The 26,504-nt window shown below is 43.2% G+C and overlaps 1 protein-coding gene across 9 annotated transcripts in view; it reads right to left on the reverse strand.

Annotated features, from left to right (window-relative positions):
- Nucleotides 1-5,188: 5,188 nt before the first annotated feature.
- Nucleotides 5,189-26,504, reverse strand: part of Cdkl4 (cyclin-dependent kinase-like 4) — a 54,264-nt gene continuing 32,948 nt past the window's right edge. For 8 of the 9 annotated variants that reach the window (NM_001360144.1, XM_006524529.2, NM_001360143.1 and 5 more), the window contains 5 exons: nucleotides 25,259-25,456; nucleotides 21,143-21,225; nucleotides 17,033-17,089; nucleotides 15,437-15,571; nucleotides 5,189-7,025 (listed from right to left, as the gene is read on the reverse strand). In NM_001360144.1, the coding sequence (NP_001347073.1) occupies nucleotides 6,924-7,025; nucleotides 15,437-15,571; nucleotides 17,033-17,089; nucleotides 21,143-21,225; nucleotides 25,259-25,456 (575 nt within the window). In that variant the 3' untranslated portion in view covers nucleotides 5,189-6,923. The remainder of the gene's footprint in view (nucleotides 7,026-15,436; nucleotides 15,572-17,032; nucleotides 17,090-21,142; nucleotides 21,226-25,258; nucleotides 25,457-26,504) is intronic. The other variant, XR_003952147.1, reaches the window with a different exon arrangement.

A 26,504-nucleotide genomic window follows, 5' to 3' on the forward strand; every position in this document is an offset into this window, starting at 1 on the left:
TCATCTGATGCACTTTTCTCATGGTTAGACTGAGGTTATGGGTTACGGGGCTGAGACCACAGGTCCAAGATAGGACATCGTGATTTCTCAATGGTGATACCTGGATGACGTGGTGACCGTGGTGCCTCGAGGTCCCTCTACTGAAACATCACTGCTTCCTCATTCCCATGGTCTGCTCCTTAGGAGAGTCATGAAGCACCCCTCCCCCCAACCCCACCCCGTACTCAAAGCGCAGGGAGCCGATCCCTGACTCTTGGTGCGTGTCCACATATTTTATTTGAAATGGCTTCCTAGCAAAACTGCTTCTGCTTCTCCCTCTTCTCTTTCCCCCATCTTTTTAGTTATTTAATTCATTGTATGCACAAGCATAGTTTTCATTGAATGCATAGTCCTCTGTGTAGGGATGCATGTTCTGTCTCTAGTGAAGCTGGTCTTCCTCAATGATAGATGGCGAACAGAGGTCCGCCTCGGAGTGCCTAGTGGACGTTAGAACGAGGGCTCTGAGGACAGACACCCAGACATCAGCTCGACTGCCCAGGGCCAGGTATCTAATTTCTCGCGACATTTTTAATTTTAAAACTATGGATATTGAAGCTTGTGAGATGGGGCTCAGCCTGTAAAGGGGCTTGCTGCCAAGGCCGATGGCCAGAGTCCAGACCTGGCTCCTGGGAGTTGTCTTTTGACCTCTACATGTGTGCTATGGTATGTGAGGATACACACACACACGCGCGCACACACACACACACACACACACACAGTAATAAAAACATTTAAAAATGATACTATATTATCTATGCTTATTGCTACAATATTCATAATAGTTAAGAAATAGAACCAGCTTAGATGTCCGTCAGTGGAGGGATGGGTAAAGAAAATGTGGTATGGTATACACAATGGAATTCTTTCAAGCCATAAAGAATGAAATAATGACATTTTCGGGAAAATGGACAGAATTTGGAAAGACAAAGGCAGGATGTTTTTCCTTCATTTATGGGACTTAAATGTGTAGTGTGTGTGTGTGTGTGTGTGTGTGTGTGTGTGTAGGTCATCGAAGTAGAGAGGGAACTGGAAGAACAAAGATGAAATCCTAAAACATGGAGGGAGAAGGGAAAAGAGCAGGCAATGGAACACATGAGGCACAAAAGAAGAGGACATATTTGGGGAGGAAGAGAGGGTAAGACAGGGTCAAGGGAGGTGGAGGATGGCCATGGGGGAGGAGTCCAATGAGGACAAAATATAATGGGAGGTATGCATGAAAATGCTACAACGGAAGCCATCATCATAGTGCATGCTAACTTGAAAACAGATTTAAAACAAAAGGAGAGAGGAGGGTAGCTCAGCCAACAATGAGTACCTAGCATGCATTAAGCCCTGGCTTTGATCCCCAGCACGGCAGAAACTGGGACTGCGGGCACACACCAGTCATCCTATCATTCAGAAGGTGCTGGAGGGGGTTCAGGGTCATCTTCCTCTACATAACAAGTTTGAGGCCAGCGTGGGCTATATGAGACCTATCTCAAAACAGCAACAACAAACAAACAAAATCACCCAAACAAAACCAAAATGGATATTATATAGGGACAATACTATATTATATAGGACTATGAAGATGAGGCTCTGGACCACAGTCATATTGATCTATACTGTTAGCCATCACTTCTTATGTAATTTTAACAAATTAAGAAACTATGTGGCTGGGCAGTGGTGGTGCAAGCCTTTAATCCCAGCACTCGGGAGGCAGAGGCAGGCGGATTTCTGAGTCTGGGGCCAGGCTGGTCTACAAAGTGAGTTCCAGGACAGTCAGGGCCACACAGAGAAACCCTGTCTTGAAAAACCAAAAGAAAGAAAGAAAGAAAGAAAGAAAGAAAGAAAGAAAGAAAGAAAGAAAGAAAGAAAGAAAGAAAGAAAGAAGGAAAGAAAGAAGAAAGAAAGAAAGAAAGAAAGAAAGAAAGAAAGGGAAGAAAGAAAGAAAGAAAGAAAGAAAGGAAGGAAGGAAGGAAGGAAGGAAGGAAAGGAAGGAAGGAAGGAAGGAAGGAAGGAAGGAAGGAAGGAAGGAAGGAAAGAAAGAAAGAAAGAAAGAAAGAAAGAAAGAAAGAAAGAAAGAAAGAAAGAAAGAAGGAAAGAAAGAAAGAAACTATGTGCACGTCTGGTCTGTACATGACAGAGAAATGGAGAATGAGTGGTCACCAGTGCAGCCTGTATCCTCACCAGAGCCTTGCCACTCTTCGGTAGCACAGAAACAGAAAGTCCCCAGGTTAGTGCCCTGTGACCCTGCTGCAAGTGTGGAGAATGAGCACTCAGACCAGTGCTGGGAAGAGACGTTGCCTTCCTGAGCAGTGTCTTGGCAATGTGCGCGGTGAGCAGTAACACTCTGTAGACTTGCTGACCCAGCAGTTCCATTCGGAGCTGTTTATCTAGATGAATAATCTTGTCCAGTAGATGTGTGCAAAGATTTCGCCATACTAACACTCAAGGCATCGATTTAAAAAGCAAAAACCGGTAATAACTGAATGCCTATAAAATTATGAATACTTATTTTAAAATTAAATGTACTTATTTTACCTTATGTATATGGATGTTTGGCCTACCTGAATGTATGTGTACCACGTGTAAGCCTATTGGAGCCCCTGGAACTGGGGTTATAGATGGCTGTGAGACAATATGTGGGTGGTAGGGAAACGAATACAAGCCCTCTGCAAGAGCAACAAATACTCTTACCCACTAAGCAGTCTCTCTAGCTGCCATTATGTAATAGATTTAAATATTCACAGTATTACAAAGTGACAAGAGGTATAGCTAAGGTGCTATGGCCAGTGTAATTTTATTTCTGTGAAACACAGGTGTCTGTACAAACAGATTAAAATGTTCATGTGTAGAATATAAACAGCCATTATTCTCTCTAGTTCTGGAAGTCATGAGTGAGACTTTCTTCTTTGTTACATTGGTTTTCTTTGGTCCTTCCTTTTCTTTTCTTTCTTTCTTTTTTTTTTTTTTTTAATTTGGGTTTATCTATACTTTTCAGATTGCCCACGAATAATATTATTTATGGAAGAAGAAAAGCCAGTGCTATTTTTAACACTCATCATAGAAAATTTGTAAAATACTCAATCCAGCTGCAAAACACTATTAAAGGATGATTAGACAAAACACTCATTAAACATTTAATTTGATAATTTCTTGAGAGAGATTGTGAGAAAATATTTGGAAAAAATATATACAGAGTAGTTAGTTGTCACCCCTGTGAATCCAGGGGTTTCCTGTTCTTCAAATGGTTGCTTTTACAAAAGAAAAAAAAAAACTTTAACTTTCATTTTTGAGAAAACAAAAGCTATCTAGGAGCTGCGCGGTGGTTTTGCAGTTAGCTCTGGCTGGGTGGTTTGCTTTGTTGTTTTCTACACATTTTTAAACCTTTCCTTTCATCTTTCTCCTTCTTCCTTCCTTCTTCTTTTTTTTTTCTCTTCTCTTCTTTCCTTTCTTCTTTTCTCCCCAACCCCCACTTTTTTTCTTTCTTGAGATAGACTTTCATGTAGCATATTTAAAGCAGAATGCTGGGACAATTTTTTTAAAAAATTCTTTTAGGCTAGCCATTTAGTAGGTCATAATTAGTTTTGGGTTTGCTCAACTTCAAGCCACAAAGAGTTCAAAAGAGCTGGTGGGGTGATGAATACCTTCAATCCCAGCACTGGAGGATTAGGGGTGGAGGCCAGAGGATTAGGAGTTTAGGCCAGCCTTGTCTACAGAGCAAACTCAAGACTGGGCAACCAGAGAGCCCGTCTCAAAACAAAGCAGCAGCAGCAGCAGCAGCAGCAAAGGACAGACAACAAAAATCAAAACACAATCCGCTGAATTGCAGTGGAGAGACCTGAGACTCTATGGTGCCCGGATGTGTGCCTGAGCTGCCCCGCAAACTATGTAGAAGTGGGAAAGCGGCTTCTACTCTGAAGTGGAGGGAGGATGGTAGCGATCCCAGACAGTGACTTCAACGCAGGTAACCAGCACGGACTTGTTTCTAGTGGTAAGCTAGCTGTTGCTGCTTCTCTCCCCTTCCCCCCAAATCTTCCTTCACACCCTTCCACCTTTGTGCTAAGGTTCTAAGTTAACCTTTGACCTCCGCATACACACCTGAGCATGCATGCCTCTCCCCATATATTAAAGAAACAAGTGTAGTTAAAGAAAATTTTAAGTCTTAGAGGGTGCTGAGAATAATTAATACTTATATAGCTTCTTAGATTACAAAGCATATTAACACAATTGTCTTTTTGTTTCATATAATACTCTTCTTTTTTTTCCAGTACTGGGGTTTGAAGTCAGGGCTTCATCCTGGTTGGATGTGAGATGGGATAAAGGGGCCACCACTTCTTGATGGCAAAGAATAGATAGATAGATGGATGGATGGATGTACAGATGAATAGATAAATGTTTAAGAATAATGTAGAGAAAGGATTGAGAAATATCTCTCATCTCTAACTTCCACATGCCCCCACTGGGTGAATATCACACAAACAGGTATGTGCATGTATACACTACACACAAATATGTGTGCACACACACACATGCACAAATACACACACACAAACACACATGCACACACATTCACATGCACACATACTTATATGCACACACATATGTACACACATGCATATATATGCACACACTCACATGAACACACATACACACACAGTCATTCATACACAGAAAGCAGAGAGATTAATTTGAGAGAAAAGAAATGAGGCAGCTTTGACACTACCTCACTCACCACAAATGCTTCTCTCTTTGATAGCTGCTCTGTATTTGGTCTTGAGTTTGTTTCTTCTTTGTAAGCCCACACAAAGCACTCTGCAAGCTGAAACTAAAGATGCACAACCATGCTACATTCTGTAGGACTATACCGGGGCAGAGAAATATGCTGTTAAATAAAATAGAAAGACTCTTGCAGCCAAAGTTGCGAAGCTACTAAAGCTAAAGTTGTCAAGATGTTCTCAGAACTAAGTGTCTGGCTGGTCAGCCTGGGAGAGCTTTTGCTAGTTTCCCATTTGTAAAAATCCCCTCGAGAGCAGTTTGCTGAGTCAGCTGTTCAGATATTGCAACCTGTTGGAAACACAAGGTGGAAATCACAAAGAGAGGGGACAGTTTTCTCAGTTAAGTATGAAGCATTAGGTAATAGACTAATCATTGATTTGAATAAAAGTTAGGAGACAGAAATGTTTCTGGCTTTTATTAAAATAATTTAAAGAACAACCAAGGTATATACACAAATATACAGCCACAAAAATGTTTAATCTTTATATAGCTTTCTTAAACATCTTAAATTTTTAAAATCCATATTATATGTTTAATATAATTCAATCAAAACCTCTTTGTAGTAAACTCTAATAGTTTAGACTACCATAATGCTAGTTAGTTATTAAGTGCTAATTAACAATAGCTACAATTTCAAATAATCTGAAATAGCCCAGCTTCTACATACATTAATGCATTCTAAACTAAACTAAGCCCCCTTTTCAGCAGAATGATATTTAGAGAAATGGCCGGTGGCTACCTTCAACGACTCCTATTAGTTTGCTTTTCTTTTGCTGAAGAGCCTCAACTCACTATGCAGCCTCGGCTGGCCTTGACCTTGGACTCTCCTTTCCTGCCCCTTGATACAAACACGGACCTTCATGCCTGGAGAAGTGTAGCCCAGCGTGGCCTTGGACTGCATATGTAGTCAAGGACAGTGACTTTGAATTTCTACTTTCAGGTAGGTGTGACTATAGCTGTTTTCTTCCATGCTGGAGACAAAACCAGAGGGTTTCCTGCACACAGGCAAGAACTCCACAGGTTCAGTTATGGCCCCGCCCTTTCACAAGGTTTAACGCAGCTAAAACAGGTAGAATTCTAAGATGCAAAGTGATACATACTCATCCTTTGATGTGTTCATCTGTGATGAGGTCAGAAATGAAATGCCAAGATACTCACCAGTGTGGAGAATATTTAGAACACTTCTGCTTCTACCAAGATCCTTAGATATTTCAACAATGACAACAATATGTCCTACATATGTAGAACTTATTCATAGTTTATACAATCAGCAGCAGGGACTTGGGTTTAAGCAACCTTAGAGAATGGGTGTAGAGAAAAGGCCTTGCTATGTAGCTTAGGCTGGCCTCCTGCTTGTCTTTTGATTTTCACACACGAGGTTTCTCTCGCCCCTCTGCCTCTTTCTCATATGTACAAATAGATTAAAAAAGAAGAAAAGAAAGAGAAACCATGGTGAACCAGGATAGCCTTAGAGTGGGTGGGCAGCCAGGGATCCAGGGGCGTTACTGTGGTATGGTGGTCGATTCCTTGTAGTCTGTCCACTAACTGGTCACGTTTGGAATTTTCTCTAGTTCGTTTTAGAAGCAGACTTGTCAGCTCCTCACGAGAAGGAGACTAGCATCTGCTGTGGAGTCAAGGGTAAACCTAGACCACCTTTCACGATTGCCATGCCACAATAACACAAATGTAGTCTAAAGTAAGACCTGGCTGCACGGAGAAGAAACTCCAGTGAGAGGGCTCAGGGCCATCCCCTCCACAAACAGCAGCCAGCAGATCTGGGTCTGCTTCAGGACACCACTGGTCGGCTGAAGTGAGACGGCTACGTGGAAATCTTTCCCTAGGTCGGAGCATAAGTCCACAGATGCACAGTACCGATTGCCTGAGGAAGCCCGGCTCTGGTGAAACTGGAAGCATCTCTTTCGGATGTGCCATTTTGATACTGCAACATTTAAAGAGAATGTTTTAGGAGATGGAGCTGGCGTGGAAAAAGCACAGGGGAGGAGCCCGTGGTGATTAGAGGTGCCCTGGTGTTCACGTCGCTCACTGTATTTGAGATGCTGAGGATTCCCGTCTTATTCCTATGTAGACAATATTAAAAGGATGTGCTGGGAAGGATGAGTCCCCTAAATGTTTGGAAGATGATCGAACTTTAACTGGACGACTTGTTTCCTTCCATCAGGTGTGGGGGAGATGTGGCTTCCAGGAATAAGAGGCAGCAGTTGATTCTAATAGAACAAGACAAATATGAGAGAGTAAAATGAAAACCACAGCTGTAGGCACCACTTGGGTTAAAAGTGTTAAATAACAACGGGGGGGGGAAAAAAAAACAAAAAACAAAAAAAACACATAACAGAGCGAAGATGTCAAAAGTCACCAATTTTAAAATTATGCTTGCTTCCAGTTTCCATCTGAGCAATGCAGCTGATCCTGTCACACAGCTCTCCATACCCAGATCCTACCGGGAGAAAGCTGGTCTCCCAGGAGTGCTGACACTCCTGAGAGCACAGGTAGGACCACCACTTCTGCTCCGAGGGACCTGCCTGGAGCCCTCAGGACACAGGAACCAAGGAGCAGCTTGGGACAGGATCCTTCAACGTCTGTGCCCTGGAGCTGATCATGTGCCACAGCTCTCTGTATCCAAATTCCTCCCTGAGAGAGCTGGTCTCCCAAGACCTGAGAGCACAGGGAAGACCACCACTTCTGCTCAAATATCTGGTCCAAGAGGGACCCTCCCAAAGCCATCAGGACACAGGAACCAAAGGAACAGCTGGGGACAGCTGGGGACTGCTGGGGACAGATGGGGACAGCTGGGGACAGGATCCTTAAGGTTTCTGTCTGCACCCCAGAGCTGACCTTGTGCCAAAACTCTCCATACTCAAATTCCCCCCAGAGAGAACTGGTCTCCCAGGGGTGTTGACACACAGGATTACAGGAGGGAATAGGCACAGTCAGAGACAGCAAGACCAGCTAACACCAGAGATACACAGATGGCAAGAGTCAAGAACAAGAATATAAACAACAGAAACCAAGGCTACTTAGCAACATTAGAACCTAGTTCTCCCACCACAGCAAGCCCTGGATACCCTAACACACTGGAAGCAAGACTCTGATTTAAAATCACATCTCATGATGGTAATAGAGGACTTTAAGAAGGACATAAATAATTCCCTTAAAGAAATACAGGAGAACACAAGTAAACAGGTAGAAGCCCTTAAAGAGGAAACATAAAAATCCCTTAAAGAATTAGAGGAAAAGACAACCAAACAGGTGGAGTGATGGAACAAAACCACCCAGGGTCTAAAAATGGAAATAGAAACAATAAAGAAATCACAAAGGGAGACAACCCTGGAGATAGAAAACCTAGGAAAGAGATCAGGAGTCATAAATGCAAGCATCACCAACAGAATACAAGAGATAGAAGAGAGAACCTCAGGTGCAGAAGATACCATAGGAAACATTGACACAACAGTCAAAAAAAATGCAAAATGCAAAATGCAAAAAGCTCCTAACCCAAAACATCCAGGAAATCCAGGAAACAATGAGAAGACCAAATCTAAGGATAATAGGTATAGAAGAAAGCAAAGATTACCAACTTAAAGGGCCAGTAAATATCTTCAACAAAATTATAGAAGAAAACTTCCCTTACCTAAAGAGATAGCCATGAACAAACAAGAAGCCTACAGAACTCCAAATAGATTGAACCAGAAGAGAAATTCCTCCCATTATATAGTAATCAAATAATTATAAAACAAAGAAAGAATATTAAAAGCAGTAAGGGAAAAAGGTCAATAACATATAAAGGCAGACTTATCAGAATTACTTAAGACTTTTCAACAGAGACTATGAAAGTCAGAAGATCCTGGGCAGATGTCATACAGACCCTAAGAGAACAAAAATGTCAGCCCAGGCTACTATACCCAGCAAAACTTTCAATTAACATAGATGTAGGAACCAAGATATTCCATGAAAAAAACAAATTTACACAACATTTTTCCAGACATCCAACCCTACAAAGGATAACAGAAAACTCCAACTCGAGGGAAACTGCCCCCTAGAAAAAGCAAGAAAATAATCTTTCAACAAACCCAAAAAGAGATAGGCATACAAACATAATTCCACCTTCTAACTACAAAAATAACAGGAAGCCAACAGTCACTTTTTTCCTTAATATCTCTTAACATCAATGGACTCAATTCCCCAATAAAAAGTCATAGACTAACAGACTGGATGCATAAACAGAACCCAGCATTTTGCCAAATGCACCTTAGTGACAAAGGCAGACAACACCTCAGAGAAAAAGGCTGGAAAAAAATTTCAAAGCAAATGGTCCCAAAAAACAAGCTGGAGTAGCCATTCTAATATTGAATAAAATCAACTTTCAACCAAAAGTTATCAAAAAAAGATAAAGAAGGGCACTTCATGTTCATCAAAGGAAAAATCTACCAAGATGAACTCTCAATTATGAATATCTATGCTCCAAATGCAAGGCCACCTACATTCGTAAAAGAAACTTTACTCAATCTCAAAGCACACATTGCACCTCACACAATAGTGGGAGACTTCAATATCCCACTCTCATCAAAGGACAGATCATGGAAACAGATACTAAATAGAGACACAGTGAAACTAACAGAAGTTATGAACCAAATGGATTTAACAGATATCTATAGAACATTTTATCCTAAAACAAAAGAATATACCTTCCTGTCAGCACCTGATGGTACCTTCTCCAAAACTGACCATATAATCAGTCACAAAACAAGCCTCAACAAATACAAAAAGATTGAAACAACCCCATGTATTCTATCAGACCACCACAGACTAAGGCTGGTCTTCAATAACAACAAAAACATCAGAAAGCCCACATACACATGGAAACTGAACAGTGCTTTACTCAATAACTTGGTCAAAGAAGAAATAAAGAAAGAAATTAAAGACTTTTTAGAATTTAATGAAAATGAAGGCACAACATACCCAAACTTATGGGACATAAGGAAAGCAGTGCTAAGAAGAAAACTCATAGCTCTGAGTGCCTCCAAAAAGAAACTGGAGAGATCATACACTAGCAGCTTGACAGCACACCTGAAAGCTCTAGAACAAAAAGAAGCAAATACACCCAAGAAGAGTAGACAGCAGAAAATAATCGAACTCAGGGCTGAAATCAACCAGGTAGAAACAAAAAGATCTATACAAAGAATTAGCAAAGCAGGAGCTGGTTCTTTGAGAAAAACAACAAGAAAGATAAATCCTTAGCCAGTCTAACCAGAGAAAACAGAGACAGTATTCTAAATACCAAAATCAGAAATGAAAAGGGAGTCATAACAACAGAAACAAGGAAATTCAAAAAATCATCAGACCCTACTACAAAAGCCTGTACTCAACCAAACTAGAAAATCTGGATGAAATGGATAATTTTCTAGACAGATACCAAGTACCAAAGTTAAATTAGGATCAGATAAACCATCTAAATAGTCCCTTAACCCCTAAGGAAATGGAAGCAGACATTAAAAGTCTCCCAACCAAAAAAAGCCCAGGATCAGATGGTTTTGGTGCAGAATTCTATCAGACCTTCAAAGAAGACCTAATACCAATACTTTTCAAACTACTCCACCAAACAGAAACAGAAGGTACTCTACCCAATTTGTTCTATGGAGTCACGATTACACTTATACCTAAAACACTCAAAGACCCAAAAAAGAAAGAGAACTTGGGACCAATTTCCCTTATGAGTATCAATGCAAAAATACTCAATAAAATTCTAGCAAACCCAATCCAAGAACACATCAAAATGTTCATTCACCAAGTAGACTTCGTCCCAGGATGCAGAGATGGTTCAATATACAGAAATCTATCAAAGTAATCCACTACATAAACAAACTCAAAGAAAAAAAACCACATGAACTTTTCATTAGATGCTGAGAAAGCATTTGACAAAATTCAGCATTCCTTCATGTTAAAAGTCTGGAAAGATCAGGAATTCAAGGCTCACACATAAACATAGTAAAAGCAATATATAGCAAATCAGTAGCCAACATCAAACTAAATGGAGAGAAATTTGAAGCAATCCCACTAAAATCAAGGACTAGACAAGGCTGCCCTCTTTCTCCCTATCTATCTATTTGATATAGTACTTGAAGTTCTAGCTAGAGCAATTAGACAACAAAAGGAGGTCAAAGGGATACAAATTAGAAAGGAAGAAGTCAAAATATCACTATTTGCAGATGATATGATCGTATACTTAAGTGACCCCCAAAACGCCACCAGAGAACCCCTAAACCTGATAAAACAACTTCAACAAAGTGACTGGGAATAAAAATAACTCAAACAAATCAGTAGCCTTCCTATACTCAAAGGATAAAGAGGTAGAGAAAGAAATTAGGGAAAGCAACATCCTTCACAATAGTCACAAATAATGTAAAATACCTTGGTGTGACCCTAACCAAACAAGTGATAGATCTGTACAACAAGAACTTCAAGTCTCTGATGTAAGGATCTCAGAGAATGGAAAGATCTCTCATGCTCATGGATGGGCAGGATTAATATAGTCAAAATGGCCATTTTGCTGAAGCAATCTACAAATTCAATGCAATCCCCATCAAAATCCCATCTCAATTCTTCATAAAGTTAGAAAAAGCAATTCTCAAATTCATTTGGAATAACAAAAAACCCAGGATAGTGAAAACTATTCTCAACAATAAAAGAACTTCTGGGGGAATCACCATCCCTGACCTCAAGCTGTACTACAGAGCAATAGTGATAAAAACTGCATGGTATTGGTACAGTGACAGACAGGTTGATCAATGGAATAGAACTGAAGTCCCGGAAATGAACCCACACACCTATAGTCACTTGATCTTTGAAAAGGAGCTAAAACCATCCCATGGAAAAAAGACAGAATTTTCAACAAGTGGTGCTGGTTCAACAGTGGTCAGCATGTATAATAATGCAAATCGACTGATTCTTATCTTCTTGTACAAAGCTCAAATCGAAGTGTATCAAAGACCTTTACATAAAACCAGATACACTGAATCTAATAGAAGAGAAAGTGGGGAAAAGCCTCGAACACCTGGGCACAGGGGAAATTTTCCTGAACAGAACACCCATGGTTTATGCTCTAAGATCAAGAATGGACAAATGAGACCTCATAAAATTGCAAAGCTTCTGTAAGGCAAAGGACACTGTCAATAAGACACCAACCAACAGACTGGGAAAAGATCTTTACCAATACTACATCAAATAGAGGGCTAATATCAAATATATACAAAGAACTCAAGAAGTTGATATACAAAGAACTCAAGAAGTTGGACTCCAGAGAACCAAATAACCCTATGAAAAAATGGGGTAGAGAGCTAAACAGAGAATTCTCAACTGAGGAAACTCCAATGACTGAGAAGCACCTAAAGAAAATTTGTTCAACATGTTTAGTCATCAGAGAAATGCAAATCAAAACGACCCTGAGATTCCACCTCACACCAGTCAGAATGGCTAAGTTCAAAAACTCAGGTGACAGCAGATGCTGGCAAGGATGTGGAGAAAGAGGAACACTCCTCCATTGCTGGTGGGATTGCAAGCTGGTACAACAACTCTGGAAATCAGTCTGGCGGTTCCTCAGAACATTGGACATAGTACTACCTGAGGACCCAGCTATACCACTCCTAGGAATATACTCAGAAGATGCTCTAAGATGTAATAAGGACACATGCTCCAATATGTTCATAGCAGCCATAGTTATAATAGCCAGAAACTGGAAAGAACCCAGATGTCCCTCAGAGGAATAAATACAGAAAATGTGGTTACACAATGGAGTACTACTCAGCTATTAAAAACAATGACTTCATGAAATTTTCAGACAAATGGATGGATCTAGAAAATATCATCCTGAGTGAGGTAACTCAGTCACAAAAGAACAGATATGGTATGCACTCATTGATTAGTGAATATTAGGCAAAGAGCATGATACAACTCATGAACCACATGAAGCTCAAAAGTAAGGAAGACCAAAGTGTGGATGCTTCAGTCCTACTTAGAAGGGGGAACAATATAATCAAGGGAAGTAGAGGGTGGAAGGGACCTGGGAGGAAGAGAGGAGGAGGAGGGGAAAAAGAGGAGAGCAGGATCAGGTATGGGAGGAGATGGAGATGTACAGAGGGTCAGGAAATTGAACAGAGGTATGTAGTAGTGGGGGATGGGGAACTGGGGGTAGCAACCAGAAAGTCCCAGTTGGCAGGAAAGCAAGAGCCTCCCAGGACTTCACGGGGATGACATTAACTGAAATACCCCACAAAGGGGAGGGAGAACCTGTCAAGACCATATCCAGAGGTCAGGCATAGTTTCCCCTGGTTGAGGGATGGGGCCACTCACCCATCTGTAAAATATTAACCCAGAATTGTTCCTGTCTAAAGGAAATACAGAGACAAAGAGTGGAGCAGAGACAGAAGGAAAGGTCATCCAGAGACTGTGCCACCTGCAGACACCAAACCCAGACAGTATTGCTGATGCCAAGAAGTGCTTGCTGACAGGAGCCTGACACAGCTGTCTCCTGAGATGCTCTGCCAGATCCTGACCAATACAGATGCGGATGCTCCCAGCCAACCATCAGACTGAGCACAGGGACCCCAGTGGAGGAGTTAGGGGAAGGACTGAAGGAGCTGAAGGGGCCTTATCTGGCATCAATGGGAGGGGAGGCCCTTGGTCCTTCGAAGGTTTGATGCCCCAGTGTAGAGCAATGCTAGGGCGGGTAGAAGTGGTTGGTTGGTTGGGAGTGCCTCCTCACAGAAGCAGGGTAAGGGGCGAGGGGATAAGGGGTTTGGAGAGGGGAAACCAGGAAAGGGGATAACACTTGAAATGTAAATAAATAAAATATCCAATTAAAAAATAAAATTATGCTTGCTCCCGTTTTGAAATAATCCTCTTCTGATACTTGAAGGAAAAATTGGTTCTGTGAGTTATTTTGGGGTTCCCACAGACATGCTGTTACTTACTTCAGTGTGGTATCTCTGAGTGTGCAGTTGATATTTAAAAGACTTCCATCAGTTATTCTAGAACCACCCCTGGAGATAACATTTCTGCTCATATCATGCTTTAAAAGGTGAGACCTTTTCCTAGATCTATTGACACCTGTCTTAAGGAAGTTGTTGCTTCTACAAAAGGATCCAGAGTCTACGTCTGGGTTCACACTTGAGCTCGTGAGGCCAAACAACAGGAGCAAACAGACACCTAAGTGACCTATTTCCCTTCCTCCTCCTTCCTTGTCCTTTCTTTTATATATAATGAAAACAGAATGGCGGTCATCCACCTGGGAAAGGATGCTGATCTATAACCTTTAGGAGGGAGGTTGATTAGGAGGAAGGGCCTAGAGACTGAGACTCGGCCTTGGGGTGGGGGGCAGGGGAGAGTATTAGACAGAGCTGGTATGACACGTGTAAGAGACAAATATGACTGGGCCTTCAAGGGAAGGAGAGACTTCCTTATAAATCCTGGAAAGGACTTTATTAAGAGAATAGCAGTGTCAGGGTGTGTCAGGATGGCCAAGTGGTCTAAGAGTGAGACATAAGAGACATGGAGAAAAAGAGAGAGGAGAGTTTAACCATTCTTAAACAAGATCTGCAGAGCAATTCCTAGAAAAAAGGGGTTCACCAGGCACCTCAATGCTTTCAGGGATGGTGGACATGACCTTTTGTCACAGTTAGTTATACTTCCTTTATGGAACACATGGTAGTGAACAAATCAGAAATTAGATCAAAAGTGGAAGATTGAGGAAACACAAATATACCATTCATCAGCCACTGATAAATTGGAAGTTTCCATGTAGGCTTATTAATAAATAACATTCATCTATTAATTCATTTCAGTGATATGTGTTAAGTGCCTTTTATATGTTTATATTTAATTTTGATACTGATGAGAAAAAAATTTAAGACAAACCTACTCTCAAGAAGTTTATGTTTTAATTTTGAGGTTTTCTGCAGTCAACGCCTCTCATGAGAGTCTGCCATCTCATTGTTTAATAATAGCCCACTGTATGGTAGTTCTTGGTTGGTAGGTGAGTGTTCCATCACTAAGCTATTCCCAGCCCTGGTTTCTTCCTTTTGATCTGAAAAAGTTAGTATTTGGCTTCTAGACAAAGCCTACAGTCTTGGCTGAATACGTGGGCAAGAGGCAGGCAGATAGAGGCTACCAAAAGGGGTGGAGTCTGTCCCAGTGGTGGCAAAATTCAATCCAGTTGTGGGTGCCCTTGTTAGGTTTTAGGTACATCATCTGGCAGGTGGTATATCCAATCAGTGTAACAGAAAGTATTCAATATTTGACTCAAAAACACAATGTTGTTCACCTCTAACGCCAGTTATTTGGAAGGCTGAGACTGGAGGGTCACTTGAGCCCAAGAACTGGAGACTGACCTGGGAAACATGATTGACAGCCCCTACTGTAGACATGTATGATTAGAGTAAGATACTTCGACAAGCTCACAGTTGTAGGTTTTGCTACAGCAACCACCAATATTTACTGAGATACATACAACTAAGTCGGAACCAGCAGCAACAAAAGTGTTGGTGTTCCTCCTGCCTCACGTGGAAAAGCAGAAAAGGGGAAAACCAAAGTACTTTTCTCTTGCCTCAGGTTGGGAACTGAGAGGTACCTGCTGGCGCCTTCGGCTTCTCCCCTCACTGCGGGCTTTTCTTTTCATTTGATCCTCTTGAAAAGACTCAAAGTAGGCACTGTCCAGCAGCTGGGCACAGGTCAGCCTCTCATCAGGATTCATCTTCAGGCATCCCTTGGGGAAGGGGGAAAAAGCAAAAGAGGTTTCAGAGGTTGGCCTATTTGGTTACTGTGCACCCAAAGCTCTAGAGAATGGGTTGGCAAACATGGTTTAAGAAAGCCAGTGGCCAGTCTGGGATGTAGGTTGTCCGGTCCTTGCCTAGCACACAGGAGGTTCTGGGTTTGATCCCCAGAAATGCTTACGCTGGTTGCCTGGCCCAGAGTAAAGGTGCTTGCTGCCAAAACTGACAAGGGTTGGATCCCAGGAGTTTCCACAGGAGAAGAAAGAACCAACTTCCTCAAGCTACCCTGTGACCTCCACACATATGTGCGTGCACACACACAGTAATGGTCAGATAAATGACCCAAAATTAGACCAAAGTTGGACGACTGAGTAAACACAAAATGTATCAGCCATCAGCCTCGGGTAAATTGAAAATTACCATGTGGGTTCGTTAGTAAATAAAATTCATTTATTTAGTTTATTTCAGTGATATGTAATAAGTGCCTTTTATATGTATTGATGTTGTTAAAGAGATTAAAAAAACAAACAAACCAAGGACTCTGGAGCAACTGGCCACATTACATCCAAAAGAGCAGACATCAGTGAACTAGAGCTTCACCTTAGTGCCCAACTTCACATTCTCAACTCTTCCATAATTGGAGCTGAGGCCCAGGGAATAGTTCCACCCACTGTGGACAGGGCTTCCCACCTCAATGAATTTAACCAAGGCAATCTCCCACAGACTTGCCCATTGGCCAACCTAATCTAGAAAATCCCTCATTTCCCAGGTGATTCTAGGCTATAACACCTTGATCATTAAAGCTAACCACCACACTTTCAAATAAACCTTGAGTTCACTCACATTCTTATCTGGGATTTCCAGTCTAGGGAGATGTAGTCCACTAAATGAGTTGTGTTTATTTAAAGAGCATTTTCAGAGTCTATGAGGCAGCTGCCATTCTGAGGCCTCCAGAGCTTCAGAGTGAGAGCAGTGTCTTGCTTAACTAATCATTTGAGCACTGACAATGTGGACCAGTCCTTGGAAGCGCACCTCTCAGCAAGCAAGCTTCAAACCTGGTAGGAGGTCTGGAGTCAGGATGTTAGAGACAGTCCGCAACGTCCAAGGTGGGGTTCATTTCTTTCTAAAAGGTAGTTTGAATATTGTTTGTGTGCGAGAGGATGCATATACCTGGCACATATGTTGTGGAACATATCGGGGTGGGGGTGGGGTGGGGTCAAAGGCTAACTCTGTGAAGCCAGTACTCTCCATTGTATGTGGGTCCCAGGGATTAAAATCAGGCCATCAGCCACGTGCATATGCCTTTGCCTTCCCTTAGCCATCATCACCTCTCCCCCTCCTATCATCTTCAATTACCATTCCCTACTTTGGCTCTGTATTCCTCACAGTCCTCCCCACCACCATGCTGAATGACCAGGTCCGACAATTATAATTTATAGTTAATTCCCACATACCTTCATGAAACTTAAAGCCACAGGCTGAACATTTGAGAATTTTTCTTCAAGAGTCTCCTGGAAAACAAAGAATTTCATTGTCACATAACCATGAAGGAATGGATATGTACATGTATGTGTTTGTATGTATGTATGTATGTATGTATGTAGTTCATAGTCCCACCCCCAGTGTGCATACCTGACAATAGGAACACTTTGGAGAAACACCCCTTAGTATGTTCGATGACCCGTTTGAAGCTTTTTTTTAAAAAAAAAAAACATGTTTTTTACATAATTTCCTAGTATAGTATAAAGGTTCAAAAAATATAAAACCAGAGTGCTTCCTTAATTTTGTAATGACTTATTCTTGGTGCTAGTACTCCTGGGAGGGAAGGGGACGGGGATGATCCAAGTAGGAAAACACCCCACTTGGAATCCTGCCACACAGCCTGGCTGTTGGAGCCTGTCATGTCGATGAGAGCACTCTGGGCAATCTTGAAAGCATACGGACGCCCACACTGGAAAACACTGCAGCAATAAAAAGGAGCTACAGTGTCTCAGAAGAGCAGGGACGGGAGGAGACGACACTGCAGAGCTCATAGGAATGATCTACTCTTTTTTCTTTACATTAAACACATTGTAATAATCCTTGGGTGGCTTCCCCCCCCCTTTCCATCTTCATGTGTGTGTGTGCATGCGTGCACATGTGTTCATGTTTCTGCACCTATGTGAGTGAGTGTGCACATGTGTGTTTGTGTACACAGAGACAAAGGTTGATGTTGAGAATATCCTCCACCTACTGCTCTATCTGCGGGCTGCGAGCTCATCAGTGAGTCTAGGCTCACTAGCCAGCTCGCTCTAGGACCACTCTCTGGGGTTAGCACTCTAGGCAGGCCACCACAGCTAGCCACCTTTATATGGATGTGGGGGCTCCACACCCTCTTCCTCACATACAAGTGGAGCAACAGCCGGGCGTGGTGGTGCACGCCTTTAATCCCAGCACTTGGGAGGCAGAGGCAGGCGGATTTCTGAGTTCGAGGCCAGCCTGGTCTACAAAGTGAGTTCCAGGACAGCCAGGGCTACACAGAGAAACCCTGTCTCCAAAAACCAAACCAAACCAAACCAAACCAAACCAAACCAAACCAAACCAAACCAAACCAAACCAAAACAACAACAAACAAGTGGAGCAGCAGCCTTAACTGCTAAGCCATCTCCCTGCTGTTTAAAAACAATCCCAATTGCTTGATTTTACTAATGAAGACTCGGGAGCCAGATTCTAGGGTGAAAGCCTGGTAACCCAGAGAGGCAGAGAAAGCACTCAGCTGACCTTCCTCCTCAGCCAACATCCCAGAAGCCACGCCCCTCTCTCATGCTGTCTCAAAAAAAAAAAACCTTCTCCCAACTCAACGTCCCTCCCTTCCACTCCCAGTGTGTCTCTCTATCTGTCCCCTGACTCCCTCTCACTCTCTATGGTTTTTTTTCTTAGTAAATGTTCACTCCCTGTCAACTGGTTTGTGCTCCTGACCTATGGCTGACTTTACTTAGTGCTGTTTACCATATTCAAGCAGAAGGCTCTTGGATTAAAGGTGTGTGCCAAGGCTGAGCCACACCACAACTAAAACCTGGCTTTTCTAGTAAAACAACACAATGTCAGGGGTTCACAGTGTGATCAAATATCCTGCAACATCTCCCAGACCTCTTACTTAATCTTTTATCTTTCTAAGTCAACCTTTATTATCATATTTGTGAAAATTTTACAAATTTTATATAGTAAAAGTGAAAATCCTAGGTAAATCAAGGTGTTACATGAAATTATGGACTTAAATCACATGCCATATGTCATCGTCGCCATCCGGCTTCTCAGATGCCCCCTTCCCCCTTAGGTTTCCCTGGTTGTAGCACCGTGCTGTGTGGCCCATGCTGCTCCTGAAGGTGCTTCCTCTCCCTCTACTGGCAGATGGGCAGACATGGAAGCGGTTTTTGTTGGCAGTGTTCTGAGTCAGAATCTCACGGTTGCTCTGGAATTCATTATGTATGCTAGGCTGACCCTCAGCTGTGGCAGCCTCCTGCCTCTTGATTTCCTAGTGCTGGGATTATAGGTTTGGACCACAACACTAAGATCAACATGGAGTTTTAGCTAGGCAAGGCCAGACTGGGAGCACATAAATCCATGGATCAGGAGTTACAAGGGTATATATAATATATAGTACATTTTGTGGAATGTACTTCCAGAGGAAAGTATGAAAAACAGGGTAAGAGTGTTTTTTTTATTCACCTGAGTAACTATCATCTCTGAGGTTTACTGTTTTCGTCTGCTAACCTAGGCCTAATCCTGGAACCTTGTAGTCTCCCTACAATCTTATTAGGCCTAGAATATTTTCAGCCTCTGATATTTACTGCTGAATAAGCTCACCCTTCTTATTCTTTCTGAACTCTGGCTGGCTGGCTCAACTCAGCTTTTCTGGCTCTAAACTCCTCTCCAAGCTGAGTCAATCTGGCTTCTCTCTGAGCCTCTGACTTTTTGCTCTGGCAATGTGTTCTAATCTTCTGGCTCCTTCTCATTCTCTGACTCGTTCTGTTTCATCTACCTGTAGCTTGTTCTCTTTCTGCAACACGTCTCTCTGTAACTGTCCTGGTAAAACAGTTTCCCCTCTCTCTTTGCATTGCCCCTTAAGTAGCTTCCCTTTTCCCTCTTCTTGTGAGAGTTGGGAATATCTTGTCAAATCTTTCTCTGATTCATCACTTTGTCTGCCACTCAATTAGACATCACTTTCAAACATAGGTGTTTCCTTCTACAAACTTTATTTTCATTGTTTGGGATTAAAGGTGTATACTAAGGGTGTGTCTATATTCCAGCCAGAAGGATTAAGGATGTGTGTTAAGGGCTGAGCCAAACCACAACTAGAAAAAGTTTTTTTTTTTTTTTTTTAAAGTAAATAACACAACCTCAGGGTTCACAGTGTGATCAAATGCCCTGCAACAAAAGGGGTGGGACTTTTTTTGTTTGTTTTTGTTGTCGTTTTGTTTTGTGGAGGGTGATAGGTAGCTGTCAGAGTCTCCTCTCTGTTTCAGGCTGGACTTGAACTCACGACCCTGCTGCTACTGTCTCCTAGGTGCTAGGATTATATAGGTAAACTGAGTCTGACTTGAAAATGTTTTAAATTTATTTCTGTTTCAGTTTTGTTCTATAAGCTGGAGAATAACAAAGACAGAATCTATCTTCAAAATAAAGAAATTGGTCTGAAGTACTGTTTATGCGGAAGTAATTATTTGAGGGAATGTTAACTTCAGTGTTTGACCAAAACCATTAAGGTGTTATGCTGGATAGTAAGCATGATTTAAATTTAAATGGGCTTGAATTATGCAAGAGATAGGACATGTAAGCTGTTGTTTTCCTCCTGTCATCTCTATGTAATTATTATTATTTTAATATTATGTGAGGAGAGGAGTAGGTACACATGTGTGCCTCCTTGCACATACCTGAGCAAGGAAGCCAGAGGAGACCACTGGGAGTCTCTCATGCCCCTCCTTACTCCCTTGAGGGTTTATCACTGAACCTGGAGCTGTTTTAAAGCTGGGCCGACGGTCAGCAATCTCTAATGCTCCCTGCTCCCACCACTGGGGCTATGTGATGCACAGCCACACTCACCTATTTGCATGAGTACTGGATCCTCATGCTTGTGTAACAACCACTCTTATCCTGTGTGCATCTCTGTCCCTGTTTTGTTGTTGTTGTTGACTGTTTGTTTGTTTTGGTGACAGTTTCACTACGTAGCTCTGGCTGCTGCATTCCAGAATTTACTGTATAGCCCAGGCTGGCATCCAACTGTGTTAATCAACCTTCTGAGTGTCAGGACTACAGCCATGCGACTACGCCTGGATTCTTATAAATAATTTTGAGTCAGGACCTCAAAACTGCCCAGGCAGGCCTGGAGCTCTTGAGCTCAAATGATCCAGCACTTTGAATAGTTGGGAATTCTGCACTGAACTACATTGTAAACTGACTTATTTTCAATTTTGCATCAGTGCTTCGTATGGAAAGCAGCAGCCTAAGGCACGCACGTGAAACAACCACCTCCTTACAGAAAGAAACAGCACAAACAGTAAACCATCCGGCACAGAGCCGTTTACCATGTCCTCTGGTTCAGGTATGCTGATGCCGCGGAAAAACTGGTTACTCCTAAAGATAGACTGGTGTCTTGGAATCAGCTTCCCTGTAAAATACAAACCACATAGCTCATGATAACTTGGGTTAGAAAATCATAACGTATATCACAAAAATCCCCTAAGATGCGGGTATTAAGGAAACACTGTGCCTGAATGCTTCTTCCAGACAGGGGCAGTGTGAGCCTGGGCAGAGGCCCCTGTGCTCAGGTGAGGACCACTCTCTGTACAAAGCTCTTGGTAGATCAAACACCAATTGGAGACGAGGACCTTCAGCGTCTGGACACACAGAGTAGCATTAGCACCAATCTCCAATACCAATCAGACTCCATCTAAGCTTCCGGGACAGAGGACTGCTGGGCTCTTCATCTGCTTTCCTAATGATCTCTCAATACAATTGCTAGCTTCCTTCCTACCTCATTTCTTCCCTCCCTCTCCTCTTTAGTTCTTTTTATTTTTCCTTTGAGACAGGGTCTTGTCTATTCCAGGCTGGCCTCCTAGCCAAGCATGGCCTTGAACTCTTTAACTAATTAACTTTGCATCCTGACCTCAGTTTCCCTCCCTCCTCTCCTCTCAGTCCTTCCCCATACCCATCCATTCCTCCTTCCTTTCTCTCCAGCAAAGGGCAGGCCTCCGATGGGTATCTACCATCCTTGGCATTTCAAGTTGAACTAAGACTCAGTGCATCTTCCCCTATTGAAGCTAGATGAGGCAGCCCAATAGGGGGAGAGGATCCCAAAGGCAGGCAACAGAGTCAGAGACAGCTCTTGCCCCCACTGTGGAGTCCCACAGTGAAGACCAAGCTACACAACTGTTACATATGTGCAAAGGACCTAGGTCAGATTCATGCATGTTCCATGTTGGCAGATCAGTCTCTGTGGGCCCCTATGGGCTCAGGTTAGTTGGTTCTATAGGTTTTCCTATGGTGTCCTTGACTTTGACCTTAAACTCTTTAATATTCTTGCCTCTGCTTCCCACGTCTTGGGATCACAGGCATGGGCCACACCATGCCTGATTCACACACTGCCAGGATCACGTAGGCGTTTATGCGTGCTCAGCAAATACTATACCACTCGAGCCCAGCCTAAGAATCGCTGGTTTCCATCTCCATTGTATCAGTGAGGAGAGTGAGGCTGAGGGAGGGTCATCAGTCAGTCACATGAACAGGATTCAACTCAGGTCTGTCTAAGGAGTTAGGGAACGGAGCAAGCAGACCCATGCACAGACCGTGTGACCTGCAATGATGCTCTGCCCCATCCATTCCTGTTACCTGGGAGAATGAGCTAGAGAGGAAGCAGAGAAGGGACCAGCAGGCTGAAAGCCAGAGCAGCTTCAGGGAAGATTCTGTGTATTCATGGGGGGTGGGGGGGACGGGACACTTTACTTGCAGGCTCCTAGAGTGGGCCTGTGGCTCCCAGAGTTGGTCTGTAGTCTACATGGGTTAGATCTCCTTCCAGACACAGAAGATTTAACTTCTGACTGTCAAGGAGAACACAGTGACCAAAGCCCATAAAACAAGCTTCAAGTGGGCTGCTGGGAGCTCGGTGGACGAGGGCTTGCTGAGAACACACAAGAGGCCTTGGGTTCCATCTCCAGAATCACACACACACACCACACACACACACACACACACACACTTTGACAGAAATCTATTGTTGTTGTTGGATTTCTGTTTGTTTTGCTTTTTTTTTTTTTTTTTTTTGGGCTAGGGTCTTTCCTTATTTTATTTTATTTTATTTTTTGGTTTTTTGAGACAGGGTTTCTCTGTGTAGGCCAGGCTGGCCTGGACCTCACTCTGTAGACCAGGCTGGCCTCAAACTCAGAAATCCGCCTGCCTCCGCCTTCCGAGTGCTGGGATTAAAGGTGTGCGCCACCACTGCCTGGCTTGAGCTAGGGTCTTGTCTACATGGCCTTGTGTGGCCTGAAGCTCACTATGGAGAGCAGGCTGACCTCTATTTCCCAGAGAGCCTCCTGCTTTTGTCTCCCCAGAGCTGAGATTAAATACATGTGTCACCATACCTGGGCAAAATAAAGCAAATCTTTAAATAAAAATATAACTTCCTTAACAGTTTTTAAAAGTTTTATATATATATATATATATATATATGTATATATATATATATATGTATATGTATATATATATTTTTTTTTTTAATTTTTTTTTACTTATATAAAACACAATGCGAGCTGCCAAAGGAAGGGACAGTTTAACAGTCCTGAACAGCTGCAACATCTGTGAACCAGGACAACTACCAGCATGGCAAGAGATGCACAGGTGGCAGGCAACCACTGTCTGACTGGACTGAAGGCCCGTTTGATGGGAGGGAAGTCTCTAAGTCGGTGGAAGGGTACTAGAAACCTAACCAGCTTCCTTGGCCTAATGAGGTCATGGGCCTTAGAAAAGAATGTATTACAACCACTTTCCTAGACCAGCAATAATGCCTTACATACTCTAAATCTTGCACTTACACCCACAGGGAAGCACAGCTACTACCCTTCATCAAAGGAGTCTCTCCTATGGCAAATGGAGACCATCGCAGGCAACCATAGCAGAACAGGACTCCATCGATCACGGGGAGCCCACGGCAATGGATACACAGGCACACACACACATCTACATCACAGCTTCTACATCTATGGTTCAGGTTACGTCAAGGAGAGGGGGTGGAAAGATTGTAAGGGCCAGAATTCCAGGAAGCCTGCTGCAAACAGTCTCCTAGAAAAGGCTGCCTAGACAAGACTGAAGCAAACAGTAGCAGCATCGCCAGACGTGCTAATGCGGAAGGAGGAAGTTCCTGGGGTCTCACTCCTGAAAAGGAACAACTGGCTGCTGATGGCTGCTGGGAGGAGAGTCAGCCTCATCAGGGGGTCAGGGATAAGCCCTGTCCAGGGCAGAAAGGTCAGTCCCGAAATCATATACCCACAAATAATGAAAGTGTACACACACACACACACACACACACACACACACACACACACACGGTCTTAGTTAGGGTTTCTGTTGTGATGAAGCACCATGATGGGGGGGGTGTGAATCAAGTTTGGGAGGAAAGGGTTTATTTAGCTCACACTTCCATGTTGCTGTTCATTATCAAAGGCAGTCAGGATAGGGATTCAAGCAGGGCAGGGACCTGGAGGCAGGAGCTGATGCAGAGGCCATGGAGGGGTGCTGCTTACTGGCTTGCTTCCCCTGGCTTACTCACCCTGCTTTCTTTAGAACCCAGAAATGGTACCACCCACCATGGGCTGGGCCCTTCCCCAATTTATCTTTAATTGAGAAAATGCCTTACAGCTGGATCTCATGGAGGCACTTCCTCAACTGAGGGTCCCTCCTTTCTGATGACTCTAGCTTGTGTCAAACTGACACAGAACCAGCCAACACACACATATACATATGTGTGTATGTATATAACAATATCATCAAAGAAAAATAAGCTGTCAACTTGAGGGTGGGGGAGGGCATGTGAGGAGTTGGGAGGAAGATAAATGGGAGAGGGCTGAACAGAGAAAAGGGAGGAGAAATGTGTTATAATTCTATTTCAATTAAAACATATTAAGAAAATAATAAAAGATTAGTTTGGGAAAAGGGAGTTGGTTACTCTAGTTCACTTATGTGTATGTTGGAGAGGATGGTTACACACATGTGCATCGCCAGAGGCACTAAAGCCCTGGAACTGGGGTTATAGGCAGTTATAAGCCACCTGCATCAGGTGCTGGGAACCAAAGTGCTGCTCTGCAATGGCCATCTATGCTCTTAACCCCTGAGCCATCTCTCAAGTCTACAGAGATTTATTTCTTAAAACTGAGAATTCACGTTTAAAGTAGTATACACATGAATTACGTTAATATTACTTTAAACGTTGGCTGCCATTTAGGTCAGACTGACTGGATTTTCTTGGCAAGGCCTTTGCAGACTCATTGCGGGCGCTGTGTGTTCACACTGGAGTGGGCTTCTGCTACAACGGGCAGCCCAGAGAACGTCCCCGCAGAACACTGGAGAAGCAATGTGCTTCTCGCTTTCCTTGCGGTATCTATCATACGGATGCTACAACGAACACAAAAGCCACAAAACGCAACTCCTACCCAACGTCCTGATGATCAGGTAAAGCTGGTCCACGTCGGATTTTCCCGGCCAGAGTGGCTGACCCGTCAGGAGCTCTGCAAAAACACAGCCGACGGCCCACACGTCTACAGAGGAACCGTACTTCGTGTCTCCCACGAGAAGTTCGGGGGCTCGGTACCACCTGGTGGCAACATAGTCTGTGTAGGCGTCTCCTGGAACTGTGAAGGAAAGAGAATCAGGCAGCTGGGCGAGTCATCATCTCATGGCTCCAGCGCCTCGGACCCACTCCCTGACCCACTCCCCGAGCAGCAGCTCAGTCAGAGGCAGTGGTCCTCCTGATGCTGAGTCAAGGCCCCAGGGAGCACGGACAGCACCCTAGCTGGAGAACGTGGAAAAACTGTCCCAGGCAGGTGTGAGAATTTCTGTCACGACACATAAGTGTTTTTGTTTTTTTAAAGATTCATTTACTGATTATTATATGTAAGTACAAAGTAGCTGTCTTCAGACTCTCTGGAAGAGGGTGTCAGATTTCATTACGCCATTGGTGCTGTGCTTGTATGTCTGTGTGAGGGTGTCAGTTCCCTATAACTGTAATTTCAGACAGTTGTGCACTGCTATGAATGAAGGTGCTAGGAACGAAACCTGGGCCCTTTGGCAGAACAGCCAGGACTCTTAACCCCCAAGCCATCTCTTCAGCCCTATACTTGCTTCTGTTTCCATTAGCCCAGTGCTTGTGGTTAGCTAAACTGTGTGGACTCCAAAAAAACATAGATTTGAAGTCCCAGTTTCCGGTACCTATAAATCTGACCTTGTTTGGAAACACGGTTTTTATGGGGGTTTACTGAGTTACAGTGAGGTCATAGTGAAGTAAGGTGGACCCTGAATCCAGGAACTGGTAGGATTCCACACATATATGAGTGTGTGTGGCCAAAGATCGGCTTCAGGTGACATTCCTCAGCCCACTGTCCCTTTTGTTTTGTTTTGTTTTGTTTGTTTTGTTGTTGTTTTTTTTTTTTAAAAGACAGGGCTTCAAGTATCCACGGTGTCCTTGAACTCTCCTTCCAGGCCTTGAGATTAGAGGTGAGCCGCATGCCTGGTTTATGCAACGCTTCATGTGTGCTAGGCAGACAACTCAGCGTCTGAGCCACATCCCCAACCCTTACCTTGATTTGAGACAGAGACTCTCCCTTTTACCTGGAATTCCCCAGCCTGCCGAGGCTGTCCGACCAGCACAGACTCAGGCATCTGCTTGTCTCTGTCTCCACA

This window comes from Mus musculus, chromosome 17 (assembly GCF_000001635.26).
Source record: "Mus musculus strain C57BL/6J chromosome 17, GRCm38.p6 C57BL/6J".
Classification (NCBI taxonomy): Eukaryota; Metazoa; Chordata; class Mammalia; order Rodentia; family Muridae; genus Mus; species Mus musculus.